The 15,687-nt window shown below is 41.9% G+C and overlaps 2 protein-coding genes and 1 pseudogene across 2 annotated transcripts; all 3 read left to right on the forward strand.

Annotated features, from left to right (window-relative positions):
* The first annotated feature begins 530 nt into the window (after nucleotides 1–530).
* On the forward strand, nucleotides 531–1,781 carry LOC131786541 (uncharacterized protein F54H12.2-like). Its single transcript, XM_066163501.1, has 2 exons — nucleotides 531–1,068; nucleotides 1,171–1,781. The coding sequence occupies exons 1-2, from the start codon at nucleotides 531–533 to the stop codon at nucleotides 1,779–1,781; spliced, it is 1,149 nt and encodes a 382-aa protein (XP_066019598.1).
* A 7,373-nt stretch (nucleotides 1,782–9,154) lies between these two features.
* Nucleotides 9,155–10,926, forward strand: LOC131786540 (piggyBac transposable element-derived protein 4-like; annotated as a pseudogene).
* Nucleotides 10,927–11,208: 282 nt separating this feature from the next.
* On the forward strand, nucleotides 11,209–15,331 carry LOC136279556 (piggyBac transposable element-derived protein 4-like). Its single transcript, XM_066163502.1, has 4 exons — nucleotides 11,209–11,363; nucleotides 11,765–11,835; nucleotides 12,187–13,914; nucleotides 15,201–15,331. Exons 1-4 carry the CDS (start codon nucleotides 11,209–11,211, stop codon nucleotides 15,329–15,331), a joined length of 2,085 nt encoding a protein of 694 aa, XP_066019599.1.
* The last annotated feature ends 356 nt before the right edge of the window (nucleotides 15,332–15,687 follow it).

A 15,687-nucleotide genomic window follows, 5' to 3' on the forward strand; every position in this document is an offset into this window, starting at 1 on the left:
GGCCGAAGAAGCCATCAAACAGAGAAAACCTATTATGGCAGCGATGGGTCCTGGACTCGAGATCGGTCAGATTCTGCCTAAGAAATTACTGGCTCGCAGACAGAGGAAAAAGAAACGCTCCAGGAGGATATAAAAATACGACTTTCCAGGCCAGACAGATCATAATCGTGCAAAAGTGATGCCCATTCCGTTGCTGAGATATTCAAATCCTTTTAGGAATCAAGGTTACATGATGAGACTGGCGGGACAAAGAGGTGGTAGCATGCATGTGGTGCGTCGTCTACCGCGTTGGCGGCAACGATGGCAGCTAGGTAGAGGAATGAAAGACGCTCTGTACAAGGCCTTCTCGACCGGACAATCGGGGCGTGGAATCAAGGCCCTCCTGGACTTTGGAGTGTCTCTGGGAAAAGATAAAAGATATAAAAGAATGGGAGCCATAGGAGCAAGAGGTCATTACCACCGTATCACTGCACCTTGGGAAGTATAAAAAGCTTTCTGTATGACTCCTTTCACATCATTCTGACTCAATCATGAGTGTCGTCTTTGGAGGTAGCGAGGCATCGGCTGCCCACAGTCATTCTGCTAAAGTGTCCGACAGCGCGTTGGATCTTTTCACTGTTCCGCCTACCAACGTCGCCTACAATTCCTACTGTATCGTGGAAATCAACCCTACCATTGAAAGCACGACCCCCGTGCAATTTGTTCTGCCTGGCAGCCGGGAATTCATCGATTTCACCCGCAGTTATTTCCACATTGAACTCTCTCTCAAGGACAGTGCTGACAATGCCAATGTAGCAAAAGGGGATAATGTGTGGATGGCCAATAACGCGTTCCATACCATCTTCAAGCAACCGTCCATCTACGTCAACGGCACCCTCACCACCGAGCAAACAGATACCTACGCTTACAAGGCCTACATTGAAACCATTCTCAATTACGGCACTGAAGATGAGGAAACATTTTTACAGGCTCAAGGGTATTACTCGGCTGTAGATCATCCCCCCAGCACACTGTCAGACAATGAATGGACCGGCACTCATGCAGATTACAAAGCCATGCCCAAGGAATGTCGAAAAGCCGTGGACAATATGAAACTCATGCAAGCTAGAACTGTCGATGGAAAAGTCCTTTAATTGTTTGGCATGCCTCATTGTGATTTGCTGAATTCAGGTAGAATGCTTATCCCCGGAGTGGATCTGAAGACGAGATTTACCCTCAACGACCCCAAGTTCTTTCTGATGAGATTGACTTCAAGTTCTGCAAAGCCTGTCTTGAAATCTTTCAACATGAAATTCTTTGCCTGCATGGTCAAAGTCAGGTCGGATATCTACAACGAAATTGCTAGGAAAAGATTGAAAGAAAACAAAAATGTCTTTATTCCCACCGTACGATCTGAGGTGAGGACCTTCACCGTTCAAAAGAATGATACGGAATTTCAGGCCACGGATGTGTTCACCAGAAGAGTCCCACATCGTGTCGTGGTAGGACTGGTCTATCAGTCTGCATTTGGAGGACATTACGAGTTTAACCCCTTCAGTTTTCAAAAAAATCACATCACCAGTATCAAGCAGGTCATTGAAGGAGAAGAATACCTGTACACCACCTTGGAATTGAACAGTAACGATGCAGATAAAGACATGGAAGGGTACAACAGACTTCTCATGGGGAATTGTTGCAAGTTTAAAGGGAGATCAAACCAGAACATTGGGAACATAACAGAAATACCACGCTCTTCATGTGGGACAACGTGGCTTCTGGATGCGCCGACAGTGTTTAATTGAAACCCAGACAAGGAGGAGGCGTCAACATCTCCTTCAGAAAAACAGCCGTCAACTCCTTGCTGACCATCATTGTCTACGGAGAGTTTGAGAACACCATCAAGATAAATCCCACTGGCAGCACCCAGTACGACATTTACGGTCAAACAGTGGCAGGCAGATTGTGAAAAAATGGAGTTTGTACCCTTTACCACACAGCAGTTATCGTATCTCGCCAAACAAGATCCGTGTCTGGCACCTATGTTCGCCGGCGTCTTTGCTTCTGACGAATTACCATGCGTCCCTGAACTCTGGAAAAAGAGAGCCTACATTGTCAACACGGATCCTATCGATAAACCAGGTGCCCATTGGCTAGCTATCTTTACCCAAAAACACAGATGTGAAATCATGGACAGTTACGGGCTCCCCTTGAAATGGTACAGACCCTCGGACGTGTACAAATGGGTATGCGAACACTTTCATCAGATCACCGGCAACGCCATCACCTTGCAAGAGATGAACTCCCAGTCGTGCGGGCAATACGCCTTGATGTATTTGAAAATGAAAGCCAGAGGTCAAAGCATGGATGATTTCATCGGTCTATTCAAAAAAGGAGATTATGTACATAACGATCATTTAGTAGGAGAAATGGTCAAACCTCTATTGAAACCAAGAGTCACGAATCTTAAAACCTGTACTTAATGTAATAAGAAATGTTGTGAGTTGGATATATAAATAAAAATCACTTTTGTCCTATATAGTTCCACACCATGGCTCTCTGTAACATGTTTAAATTTAAAACACCATGTAGTATCATGGTGGTAGGACCTTCCAGTTGCAGTAAAACAGTCTTTGTCGAACGGATGCTGAAAGAACGCAAATGCTTGTTTGATCCACCTTAAAACCCTGTCGTCTATTGCTATGGAGCCGATCAACCCACCACCTTTACCCGGATGCGCAAGCAACAAGGGATTCATTTTTACTAGGGAATCCCAGACACTTCCTTATTGGATAAATGGTTCAAGAAAACCAAAGGTGGAATCCTGGTTCTCGATGATCTGATGAAAGAAGGAAGCAATGACAAACGCGTGTTACATCTCTTCACCAGGGATTCGCATCATAAAGGCATCACGGTGGTGTACATGACCCAGGACATGTTTTCCAAAGGACGACACGCCAAAACCATCTCCAGAAACGCCCATTACATTATAGCCTTCAAGAACCCCAGAGATCAACTGGCCGTACGTATTCTAGCCCAGCAAGCCTTCCCGCAAGAGTTCAAACAAGTCTTGGAAATATACAGAGATGCCACAGAAAGACCGTATGGGTATTTAATGTTTGATTTACACCCCAGCTCCTCAGACAGTCAAAGGTTAAAGACCAATATATTGAACGACGAAGGCTACACCACCATGTATTGCAAGAAGAAAACATGAGTAGTAATCCAACCATACAATCACCCTCCGAATTGAGGAATATGAGCGATACCGAATTAGATCTGGTAGCTCAAGCCGCTTCCGCATCTGGATTTAATCCCTACGACATTTTGTATGGACCGCCTGGGAACTCGTCTTCGCCGCAACCGCCGCCAGGACCTTGTACCTCCACACTTGCTGGCTTCAGTTCAGGATCGGACATGTCCTTTGAGACCCAGTTTTCACTCTCACCTCCGCCGGCACGCACACCTTCGCCCTCACCTCTGCCCACACCTTCACCCACACCCAGACGAGGACGACGCCCCATGTCACTCTTGAATCTGGCCGGAGAGCAAGTCCGCGCGCAAGGCATCAATCCTATGGCCTACATGGCCAGAACTCGACGTACGGCGGGACGACCCGGAGGAAGAGGAAGACTTGTCGTACCAGATTGCTCCTCCAGTGCGCCCAGTTCCCTGGACATCTCCTTTGGATCTTCAAATTCGTCCCGAAGAAGTTGTCATGGACGTGGACGTGGACGGGCGAGCCCTGCAGGCGCGACCAGGCGGCAGCAGGCCCCTCTCCCAGCGGCAGGCGGTGGCGGAAGCGGAGGAAGTGGTGCAGGAGAGAGCGATACAAGTGGTGGGAGCAGTAATACAAGTCGTACCTGACGAAACAGAAGACGGCAAGAATTGTTGCGTGAACTTCAACGATAGCAACAGGACAATATTGAAAAAAGTCGCGGAAGACAAATTGCAGGTGTCCTAATACCAATACCATAACAACCACATATAAAGACGGCGGTACGCCTAAAGTGAGTAGAACTTCTAGTCGAGTCAGCAATTAAAAAAGATGGGTAGGATTCGTAGACAGAAACCGTTTCTGCAAGCCATTACAAGAGTCGCCAAACAGAATATACGGAAAGGTCCTCTCAAACACGCCAACAAAGATCAGATCAATGCCGTGAGTGAGATCGTCTTGAATTTACTCAAGAACAATGTACCGGTGTCACCCATTACCATGGCCAGATTGAGACCTTTCAAACAAACCTTGAGGAACATTGGAAACCGTGCCATATCACTTAAAAAGAGACGGATGGCCTTAATCAGTCAGAAAGGTGGTGGACGATTGTGGAATGGGTTAAATACCGTGGTCAAATCTTGTTGTCACTAAACAAAAATGTCTTACGAAAAGATGTTTATGGTCCCCGCGGAAGATCCTGCCGCCGTGAATTTTTTCAAACAATGGTTGGTAGAAGATCCCACGTTGACTGCTGCCGCTAAATTGATGTCTTCGAAAATGTCTATTCTCAACGACACCGGCACCGCTCCAGCCTTCAAGACAGCAGCCGTCAAACAGATCGATCTGAAAGTGGAAATGTACATTAAGAGAATGAGGCAACTTCCCACCTCCTTATTGGTCAATGCCGATCCCAAAGAATTGAAAAAAGCTTTAGCCCATGAAGAAGGTGATTTGGTGACCCCCGTGCAGCAGAAACTTCTCAAACGACTTATTCATCAAAGCAAAGAACCACGCCCTCCTGTCAAGAAAGAACCTGCTTCCAAGCAAGTACCTGCACCTGTGGTGAAACGAACGCCTGTGACGACCATTCCAGTCAAACATGCAGCCACACCACCACCACCGCCGCTGCTACCTCCACCAAGTTCTGTCACACCGCCTCCATCACCCGTGAAAAAGAGAAAGTCCAGCTGGGAGGAATTGCCAATTTTCAAGATGCCATCACCAGGACCATGAAGAAGATCAAACGTACACCGCAGTACGTGAAAAACCTAAGGCGCGCCAAAGGATGGGAAAGTTGGGTGCCCACTGGAAAAAGCAAAGCAAGAAGGAGCGGTAGGAGCAGGAGCAGGAGCGTCTTGAAGACTCTGGGATCTGCTGCCAAGGATTTGGTCGTGGCTGGTGCTAGCGGCGGAGGTGGTAGGACCAAACGAAGACGTACCAGAAAGAAAAAAGGACTCTTGGGATCTGTAGGATCAAACGTAAACTATAGAGCGCGCTTACAACTGACAAAACAATCAAACGTAAACTACAAAGCGCGCTTAAAACTGACAAAACAATCAAACGTAAACTACGGAGCACGCTTAGACTTAACGAAACAATCAAACGTAAACTAGAGTGTCTTTAGAACTAAAAAATCAATCAAACATAAACTACAAAGCGCGCTTAGAATTAATAAAACAATCAAACGTAAACTACAGAGCACGCTTTGACCCAACAAAACAATCAAACAATCTATGGAGACGTGTTTGCAGTAATGAAAAGCATCGGAAACTGCAAGTTTGCGTGACTTGGCGACAGATTGAAACTGTTATATGAAATAGCGTTCGAGCACGTGGTGGGCGAAACTCGCATTTCAGCAAAGCAAACAATTTCTCATCGTGGATTATCACATGTTCATAGCAAGACTAAAGGACTTAAAGGCTTTGCAAATGCAGGCAATCAGACGTGGAAACAAAGAGAAAGCAGAAGTGGTAAGTATTCTCAGTATAATTCGGGTGATCTGTTCGCAAGTATGGCTTTACACATCTGTGTATGTCAACAAAACAAAGATCTAAATCTAATCAGATCTAGATCTAATTTATAACAAACAGGTCGCAAACTGTTTTCCTCGCCATCATTTTGTGTTAGAATACTCTGATACATATATAGACCCATTAAGCACGCAGTAATGCTTGTCTTATCCAGCTCTTATTAATTATTTCAGATTATTTGCATTACAGTACAATATTGTTTGGACGCCATTTTGGAAATAGTTATTCTTTAAAGTGAAAGTATACTGTTTTGAATGTTGTATTTTCATTGCTTGTATTTCATAGGGATTTTCTTTTTAAAAGTTTTTGCCATATGGATAATTTGGCATGTTTGTTGATAATAGAATAACGATGGTATGAGTTTGTTTGAAAGTCTGAGATTTAATTAATAAGTAAAGGATAAAATTGTAATATTTTCTGCTGGCTATCTTTCTGATTTGTTGACTGTTCACTTACAATGCTCATTTAATGTTTTTTGTCTTGCTTCCAGTTATCTGAGAAGGCCTTTGAACTTCGGAAAATGTGGACTGAGAGCTTGTCAAGGATGTACCAGCCATGGCAAGAGCCTGCAGTGAGCCAAGGTGAAGAAAATTTAGGAGATCTCGTGCAGGGAGGTAAAGGGAGGGATGAGGTGGATGAAGATTGTGGGTCAGGCTATGAATATGTGCCTAAAAGGGAAGATGAAGACGCGAAGATGGATAAGGTGTGTGTTTTCAGTCATGCAATGAATGTGTTGAAGGTGTTTTCAGTAATGCAGGTGAAAATGACTCAGAAGTATCCAGTCCCTTACTATAGAAAGCAAGTTGTACATATCTCAAGGCATCTAAAACAGGTTCATCACTGGTCTTTATCTCAGTCTCGAGCAGCTGTCACAAACTTTAAGTTGCGGAAACAGTACACATTCAAGAGTCAAGATAGTGCAAAGGCTGGAAATAGGAAGAGAAAACACCATGGAGATAAACCGATAAAAGTCTACAAGAATTATCACAAAAAATTCATCTTTCCTTTGGCAGGGTGCTCAGCTTGTGTAGAAAGGTTGGCGGCACATATAAAAAAAGTGCATGGAGTTAATCCTTCATCTAACGAGTATAAAAGCCTGCTGAAGAAAGCTTTCTTAAAGAAAAGAGATCCTATTCAGTTCAGGTAGTCAAAAATAGACCGAGGGGAGAAGTTGCTGAAGAAGCTGTGTTGCCAAAGAGGGCAAGGCTCAGTTCTGATGATGTGATTGCAGTCGATGTACAGGAGGGGGTTGGCGAAAGTATAGGAATGGTGGAAAATGGAGAATCTATGTGGGAAGATGACGAGAGTGGTGCGCCTGCTTTATTAGTTAACTTTGCAAAATGGCTGCAATCACCTGATGGTGAAAAGAAAGATAGTAAAACTGTGAAACAGCATGCAGCACAAATCAATAGAATCCTACCTATTATTGACACTGAGAAAAATTTAGAAAATCTGCTGGGTTTTGTTCTCATCAAGGAGAAATTTGTAAGTCATGCTTAATAGAAGTATTTGCCCGAAACCATCAAGTCTTACTTTACGAGCCTAGGTCATTTATACGGCTTCCTTTTGTCTGAGAAGCCAGACGAAATTCTAGTCAGTAGTGAGTTGGTGACCCAGGTGAAGGAAAGAGTGAGACAATGGTAATCTTCTTACAAACGATCAAGCCTACAATGGAAATGGGAAACTCAAGAGGAGGAAAGGCATGAGCTGATAACCCTAGATAAATTTGTAGAATTCGAAAACAGCAAGGTGTCAAGGAATGCTGTCATCTTGCTTGGAAAGCTAAGTGGTACTCACCGTGTAGTAATTACACAAAGCCAGTATACCCTCTGCGTGATTTCCTTCTCGTTCAAATATCAATTGATAATGCTAACCGTGCAGGTGTCTTAGCAAACCTGACATTGAAAGAGTTCAGAAGAGCCTCAAAAGAAGATGACAGGTTTGTTGTCAACGTTAGGGAACATAAAACATTTCACATTCATGGTAATGCTCAAGCAGTTCTCACAAGTAATTTACACAATAGGATGAATGTCTTCATTCAAGAGGTAACAAGCCAGGTGCCAGGCATCGGAGTAGATGAAAACCAGCCCGTATTTCCATCTTTCAATGGAACAAAAATGCGGTTTTTACTCTTTTTAAGGTCTCATTCCACCGTGAGCGGAACAAGCAAGCCGAGCGAAAGCCCAAGGAGCGCACGACAACAGTGACCTACCGCTGGGTAGTCACTTAAACAAAAGGCTCCTTTAGGAGCCACCAAATATAAGAATGACCAACAACCAATAGACCAACAGACCAATAGACCAATAGACCAACAGCAATGACCAACTCGAATGAGTGATATTCTTTTATTTCTCTTTTCTGACCCCTTTTTTTATTCATTATTTTCCTCAAAAAAAGATCAGCATTCAAGCCACTTTGATTTGGACCGAAAGTTCCATACGCCTCAATTTTAGATCGCGCTGATTGTGTGCATCCCTAGGGTTGGTATCACTGAAATAACCATACTTAAAAGGGCTTTACTCAGTGATCTTTCACCCAGTCGCCCTTTTGAACTAGCCTCGCGTCTTGCCAAGATTGCTAATAAGCCTTGAACCTGTTAGCATGTTCTGGACAACAATCTTTTCATTTTTGCCTCAAAATTATATAACACTGGAACCTGGTAATTTGACACTGATACTGGTAACAGTTCATCAATCATGGAGGAAGCACGAGGCTTGGTAAGTGAGAAGTAAATGCACCCGCATTAAGTACTTCTGCCTGCGACCTATTTGCGTTTGTAAACACAAAAGTATTTCTTAGTCAAACAGCACATCATAGCTCACAGTAGAAGCTAGTAAATCCGCCGGTGGTTGATTGAAATGAGCTACATTCACTCTCGATAAAATAGCTGACATTTCCAACTTGACGGATCATACACAATAGCAAAAAGTATTTAGTCTAGATTTTGATGTCCCTGTTTGACTACTTTTTATCAGAGCATCTCATATTCTTGACTCATGATAAGCAGTATTCGGTTTTGGAGAAAAGTAGCAGAAAAGCAAGGAGTTTGAAAGGATAAATCGAGTCTGTAAACCAAAGTCATCATTGAATTTTATTTTATTTTACTAGTGAGATATTTCCTGTTCCAGGAAGTTCTGGACTAAGTGGACTGAATCAAGGTAAACTACTACTCTAAACCCTAAGTAAATGGCATAATTTGATAAAAATGTTCAAAATTTGACAAGGTAATTGATAAGATTTATTAATTTATCATATTATTTCTGAATTCATAGGAGTTAAGAGAGAAAGGGATTCAACAGGTAACTAAAAATATATTACTTTGCAAAGTGGAGTTTGAACAGTTTAAAAAATAGAAGAAATTTTAGTATTCCATTTAACATTCTACTTTTTGTTTTTAATTATTTCAATTAGAAGAAGAACGAAAATTAACATGGGGATGGGGTTTATTGGCGGCCCTATCACCAGAGAAGAAGACCCTGAGGGTCAGAGCGATTATAACAGCAGTTATCACTCCGCTGAAACCGAGATCATTTCAGATTCAGAAGATCATCTATTCTTTTCAGATGGTGAGTTAGCAACCGCTTATCATTGTAAATAAACTATATTTAATACTAAAGTTCAGGATCAAGGCAATTACATCTACCGAAGTGTTGCCCAGTGGCCAGGATAATGAGGAGAGAGGAGAGGAAGTGAACGAGGAGGAAGAGGGAGGGATTGAATACTGGGGCAAAGAGGAGTGGGGAGAAGAATGGTAGTGGGAATTTGTTGGAGAAGATGATGTGGAGGAGGACCAAGATTACGAGGAAGATGAAGAGGAGGAGGAGGAATAAGAAGGAAAGGAGAAGGAGAAAGTGCCAGTGTTCCCACTGACCTGTGCGTGGTCTGTGTTACCAGACCACACAATGCCAGCTTCATTCATGGCGACACAGAACATCAAGTTTGTTGTTTTGAATGCACTTCAAGGTTGAAATACAATTTGTATAAACATAATTTATCACAGTTTGCTTTGTTTAATCTACTTCCTTGAAATTGGCTAACATTTCTAAAAGAAAAAATCAAAAGTAAATTGATAATTATTGTGCGCAAGATTTGAAGTTTGAGTTAATTTTTTTACAGTATTTTTAGAGCGAATCATACCTTAGGAATGTGCATCTGCCACATGTTCTTCACACTCATCTTTTAAGCTCAAGCTGATATATTATGGAAAGACACAACACCGGAGGAGATATAACGGTTGATAGCCCTTCTGATCTATTTTGGTTTAGTGAAAATAGGTATCACTGTAAACAGGTATTGGAATACCAAGACCCTCTACCATGGTCTTTGGGCAAGATCCATCATGCCCAGAATACGATTTCAAGGGCTCATGGCCTTCTTGCATGTTGTAGATCCTGCAACTGACACCCCCGGAGACAAGTTACGTAAAGTAGAGTCCTTTGTTAACTATTTTAAATCTAGATGTGTCGCTTTGTATCATTCCAGAAAACAGGTGGCCGTTGATGAGCGTATGGTCAGGTCGCGTCACAGGTCTGGCATCCGGCAGTACACGAAGGACAAACCAATTAAGTGGGGAATAAAACTGTGGGTAGTCGCTGATAGTTCTAATGATTATACAGTAGATTTCAATATTTACATTGGAAAAGATGCTGCAAGAGAGATCAGTAAATTCAGGCTTGGGCATGATGTTGTGGTAAGACTTACTAGTCCCTACTATAATCAAGGTTATCACTTGTTTATTGACAATTTATATACTTCAGTTCATCTCATTAAGCATTTATTTCAGCATGGAGTCATTGCTACAGGTACCATTTTGCAAACCAGGAAAGACATGCCAGAAAATTTCAAGAAAGGAAGTGAATGGGGAAAGAACAAAGCCAGGGGTACTATGCGGTGGCAGAGGGATCCACCCTGCTTGATCTTGCAGTGGGTGGACAGTAAAGTAGTATCTATGATCAGCACCACTGGTAATGCTAATAACCCTGGTCAGGTAAAGCATAGAGTAAAAACTGCTGATGGTGTGTGGAACTCAGTAGAGGTAACTCTTGCAATGTACAATCAGTATATGAATGCTGTGGACCGATCTGACCAGATACTGGCCACCCACAATGTGCAACGCAAATGTACGAGGTGGTGGAAGACACCTTTTTTCACCTTATTGACATTGGTGTTGTCAACAGTTTTATTCATTTCAGAGATCAATAGAAGAACAATCCAGATAATCCTACAGTCAAAAGGGACTTCAGAATATTCACTGGGTGACTTCAGAGAGGAGAAACCCTATCCCGGCAGCCCCCTGCGGTTATGGGTGGAATTCCACCCATAATTTCCGGTGGTCTCGTCGAATATTGCGTTACTTCCGATTCCTTCCAAATTTGGTGTTTATGACGTTAAAAGGTTGAACAAATCATGTGGCGAGTTTGGAGGGCTACAGTTTAATGTGTACTACACAACGCTAATTTGAGTACTAAAATTTCACCGTTGAAGATGGCTTCATCGTCGAAGCGTCCACGCTTGAGCTTTATCTCCGCAGAAATGGCTTTAGAAAAAATATTTGAAGATGAAGACTCCGCTGATGGTATGGACAGTGGAGAAGAAAGCGATTTAGACCGGCAGCTGGAAAATGAGAGTGGGGGATCGAGGTGAGAAGTTAATATCGGCCTTTGCGAAATGGTCGCCATCGCACATGTTGTCTTGAAATGCGAATTTGTTCGCCCCAGATTGCCCTTTTGTGATTGATTTCTCGCGTATTTCTTGACATTTGATTACAAATTGGTTTTGCGACTCTGAAAATCAATAATTTACGCTAAGAGTGTGTTTTTAGCGATGAGATGCGATGCGATTCAAACTATTTGCACAAGCGAAATATTAGACGCGTAATTCGATCAGCTGCTGTTTGTTACCATGGAGAAATGCATTTTTCGAACGCGACGGATGCTTGGCATTCGTTGGCGATTTGGCGATTTAGTTCAGTATCGCTTGTTCATTCGGTTAATTTTGAGTATTTTACGGAATATAAGCAGTGTACATTTTATATTTTTAGCGAGGGAGAAGTTGAAGATGACGAGCGGCCGCAGGAGGCTAGCGCTTCCACTAAGGAACCCATGGCTCCTGGTGAGTGAAATATTTCCAACCTACGAAATTTAGAACAACAAGTATAATTTCCGAATGCGTATACCATAGAATAACTTGAATTTGTGTTGGATATTATTCTATAAATGTTGAGGATAATTGATTTATTCATTGAAAATTATATTTTTGTTTGAATGTGTAGTTGCTGGACCCCTGCTCCTTCTGCTGCTGCCAGTCTAATTCCCCCTGTGAGTTCTGCCGCTCCTATTGGTGAGTAAATGTTTTGAAAGGAATAAAATATATGTCTGGTTTTTTTACTTGGTTTATTATAACTTATCTTCAGGATCTATGGATTTTATAAGCAAAACTATAATATTTGCTATGTTTTTTTAGGTCCTGGAAGATTCTATGGTGCTGGTGCTGCTGTTGGTGTTCCTGCTCCTCAAGTTCATGGTGTTCCTGCTACTCGAGGTCTTTCAAGTGGTCCAGCTGGCCGCAGGGGTCGTGGTCGTGGTCGTGGTCGTGGTCGTGGTCGTGGTCGTGGTCGTGGTCGTGGTCGTGGTCGTGGTCGTGGTCAGCGACGGGGACGGGGACGTGGTCGTGGTCGCAATCGTTCTCGTTCTCCTACCCCTCCTGCTCCTATCCCCTGCAAATCCTATAATGATCCTGATGTCGCAAATCCCATTCCTCCTTTTACCCCTTCAAGGCCAGCTGGAATTCATTTTGAGCGGCCTTTACTCAGGGGCACCATGATAAAGGCGGTAGAGTTTTTTAACCTCTTTTTTACTAATGAAATGATTACTAATATAGTTACCCATACTAATACCTATGCTTGGGAACATATATATTCTGGGTCCCATCAGAGTTATACAAGCCCTGATGGTAGTTGGCAAGATACCACAGCCGATGAAATCAAGCGGCTGATCGCTCTTCTCATTTATATGGGGCTTGTCAAGATTGGTGATCTTGATAAGTATTGGAGCGTAAAGACCCTATATCATGGTCTCTGGGCAAGAGCAATCATGTCCAGAACCAGATTCAAAGCCCTAATGGCCATGTTGCATGTGGTAAATCCTGCTAATGAAGATAAAAGCCATAAGTTACGTAAAGTTGAGTCATTTATAAATGATTTTAAATCTAGGTGTCTTGCCTTGTACCAGCCCCGACAAAATTTGGCCATTGATGAACGCATGGTTAAGTCTCGCCACAGGTCTGGTATACGTCAGTATATCAAAGACAAGCCCACCAGATGGGGTATCAAATTGTGGGTTTTGGCTGACAGTTCAAATGGTTACACTGTAGACTTCAATGTCTACATTGGCAAAGCCGCAGGGCAGAGAATTAGTGAATTTGGGTTGGGTTATGATGTAGTGATGAGACTTATGAGGCCTTTTCTACATCAGGGTTACCATTTATATGTGGATAACTTTTATACATCATTCCCATTGTTCAAAGATTTGTTTGCTCAGGGGGTCCCTGCCACTGGTACCATCTCTGAGAAGAGAAGAGGCTTTCCAGATGCTTTAAAAAAGGATGTACCATGGGTTCCTCCTAAAAATAATAGGGGTGCTATGCGTTGGGTAAGGGACCCTCCTTGTTTGGTTCTTCAGTGGGTGGATAGCAAAGTAGTATCCTTGTTATCAACGATAGAGAGAGCTAATGATCATGGTTTTGTCGACAGGAAAAGAAAGGAAGTCAATGTGTGGGCCGTAAGGGAAGTACAACAACCTAAAGTTATTGCTAATTACAATAAATATATGAATGGGGTAGACCGCTCTGATCAAATTCTAGCCACAAATAACGTACTACGTAAGACCATGAAGTGGTGGAAAACTATGGTTTTCCACCTAATTGACATGGCTGTAGTCAATGGCTTTATCCTTTTCAAAGAGCATCAGACTCAGTTTCCTGACGATGAAGCTCTGAAAAGGCCCTCCCATTATTCTTTGGGTGATTTCCGGGAAGAAATTGCTAGGCAACTCTGTGGTTTCCCCGATTATGGTAGTCCTCCAGAGAATACCACAGTGAAATCACCCCCTTTCACCCTAGGGGATTTTACAACTGTCCATATCCCAGTTTTCTCTGACACTCAGAGACGCTGTGTGGTATGTTATAAAGAGGGTAAGGGAGATTTTAGGGTTCGATCTTATTGCAATGCCCCTCAATGTCAAAAGTATATGCATGTCAGTAAGGGTTGGGATTGTTTTGCAGTGTTTCATTCTAAGAATTACCACAGGTAAATTTTGCTGTTGTTTATTCCAATGTTTTCAGATGTTGTGTTTCTCAAAAAATATAAACAAAAAAAATTAAAAATTAAAAAATATCAACAAAAAAAATAACTTTTTTTACCTCGTTGCTTTTATCTTTGTCAGTGGGAATAGTTGTGTTTTGGTCCTAGTTTTCTCAGGGAGGACTCTCATTAGTTAGTAGGGATGTTAAAAGGCAAATTCATGCGCCCAGTAGCACATCAGGGCCTACCCATCCTCCTGTTATAAAGTCGAATTTCCCAACACATTTTTTTTTTCCTACTAATTTTTTGGAATGACATGGGTGCACATAAAAATTCATAAAAGATTCATTATTTATTCTTTTTCTTTCAGATTTTCAGGAAATGTTGGTGACATATTAATAATTAACTTCTGCTATCAATTAATCTTGAGTAACCTATACCTGTGAGGGAAAGTGACTTTGACCTCAAGTTTTACGCTATGTCTTACTTATTTTATGTTTTAAATTTTACTTTTTAGGAAAGTCCTGGGTTTCAATGATGAATTTTTTTTTCCTGAGAAGCCCATTTTATACACTTTAAAATGACATATTATAGGTGTTATTCCTGTAAATATTTGTTGAGATATGAATTGAAAACTGAATGTGGACAAATTTTTGCTAATTTTTTTGGAATGACATGGGTGCACATAAAAATTCATAAAAAATTCATTATTTTTTCTTTTTCTTTCAGATTTTCAGGAAATGTTGCTGACATGTCAATAATTAACTTCTGTTGTCAATTAATCTTGAGTAACCTATACCTGTGAGGAAAAGTGACTTTTGACCTCAAGTTTTACACTATGTCTTACTTATTTTGTGTTTTAAATTTTACTTTTTAGGAAAGTCCTGGGTTTCAATAATGAATTTTTTTTTTCCTGAGAAGCCCATTCTATACACTTTAAAATGGCATATTGTAGGTGTTATTCCTGTAAATATTTGTTGAGATATGAATTAAAAACTGAATGTGGACAAATTTGTGCGTTTTCGTGGAATTTGTGGTTTTCCCCATTATGACAACCCTCCTGTGTCCACTGCAGGCAGACCCCGAGGGCCAGCTACCCAAACCAGCCAATTTGTGACAGAACACATTCCAGTTCAGGGTGAGCATAAGAGAAACTGTGTGGTCTGCTACAAGGAAGGTAGGGGTGAGGTAGAGGTGCAAACCTATTGCAGTGCACCGCAGTGTGGGGGAAAGTATATGCATGTTGCTAAGCAGAGGAACTGCTTTGCAGTCTTTCATAGTGCAGAATATCACCTTCCCAATCCTTGAACTTTGATTTCCTGGTTGCTCTGTAACCATCTGTAGTTTTATGTTGTGTTATACATGTACATAGGAAAACAGAACAGGGGGAAGAAAATGTTCTATTTTGTTATTGCTAATGCTTTGAACGTTGTGATGAATGCCTTTTATCATTTAGCTGTGGGGCCTGCCTAGAGGTGGCAGGGGTGAGGGGAGGGTGCCCCACACCATTTTTGTTAAGAGCATTTTCTTGAAGGTAAATACACACCACTCAAACTTCATTATGAAAGAAAAAAATTCCATTTAATTCACTTCAATCAGTGTTCACTAAATATGTGTAACATATCTCAGATTCGTTATTTTTCAACCAATTTTTATGGAGATGT

Source organism: Pocillopora verrucosa, chromosome 3 (genome assembly GCF_036669915.1).
Source record: "Pocillopora verrucosa isolate sample1 chromosome 3, ASM3666991v2, whole genome shotgun sequence".
Taxonomy (NCBI): Eukaryota; Metazoa; Cnidaria; class Anthozoa; order Scleractinia; family Pocilloporidae; genus Pocillopora; species Pocillopora verrucosa.

Bases quoted from the DNA above. Each gene is read 5' to 3' on its own strand.
- LOC131786541 (XM_066163501.1), top strand. From the start codon at position 531: ATGAGTGTCGTCTTTGGAGGTAGCGAGGCATCGGCTGCCCACAGTCAT. The intron at 1,069-1,170 runs GTCGAAAAGCCG...TGCTGAATTCAG, and splicing joins CAAAGCCATGCCCAAGGAAT to GTAGAATGCTTATCCCCGGA.
- LOC136279556 (XM_066163502.1), top strand. From the start codon at position 11,209: ATGGCTTCATCGTCGAAGCGTCCACGCTTGAGCTTTATCTCCGCAGAA. The intron at 11,364-11,764 runs GTGAGAAGTTAA...TTATATTTTTAG, and splicing joins AATGAGAGTGGGGGATCGAG to CGAGGGAGAAGTTGAAGATG. The intron at 13,915-15,200 runs GTAAGGGAGATT...GCTACAAGGAAG, and splicing joins TGTGGTATGTTATAAAGAGG to GTAGGGGTGAGGTAGAGGTG.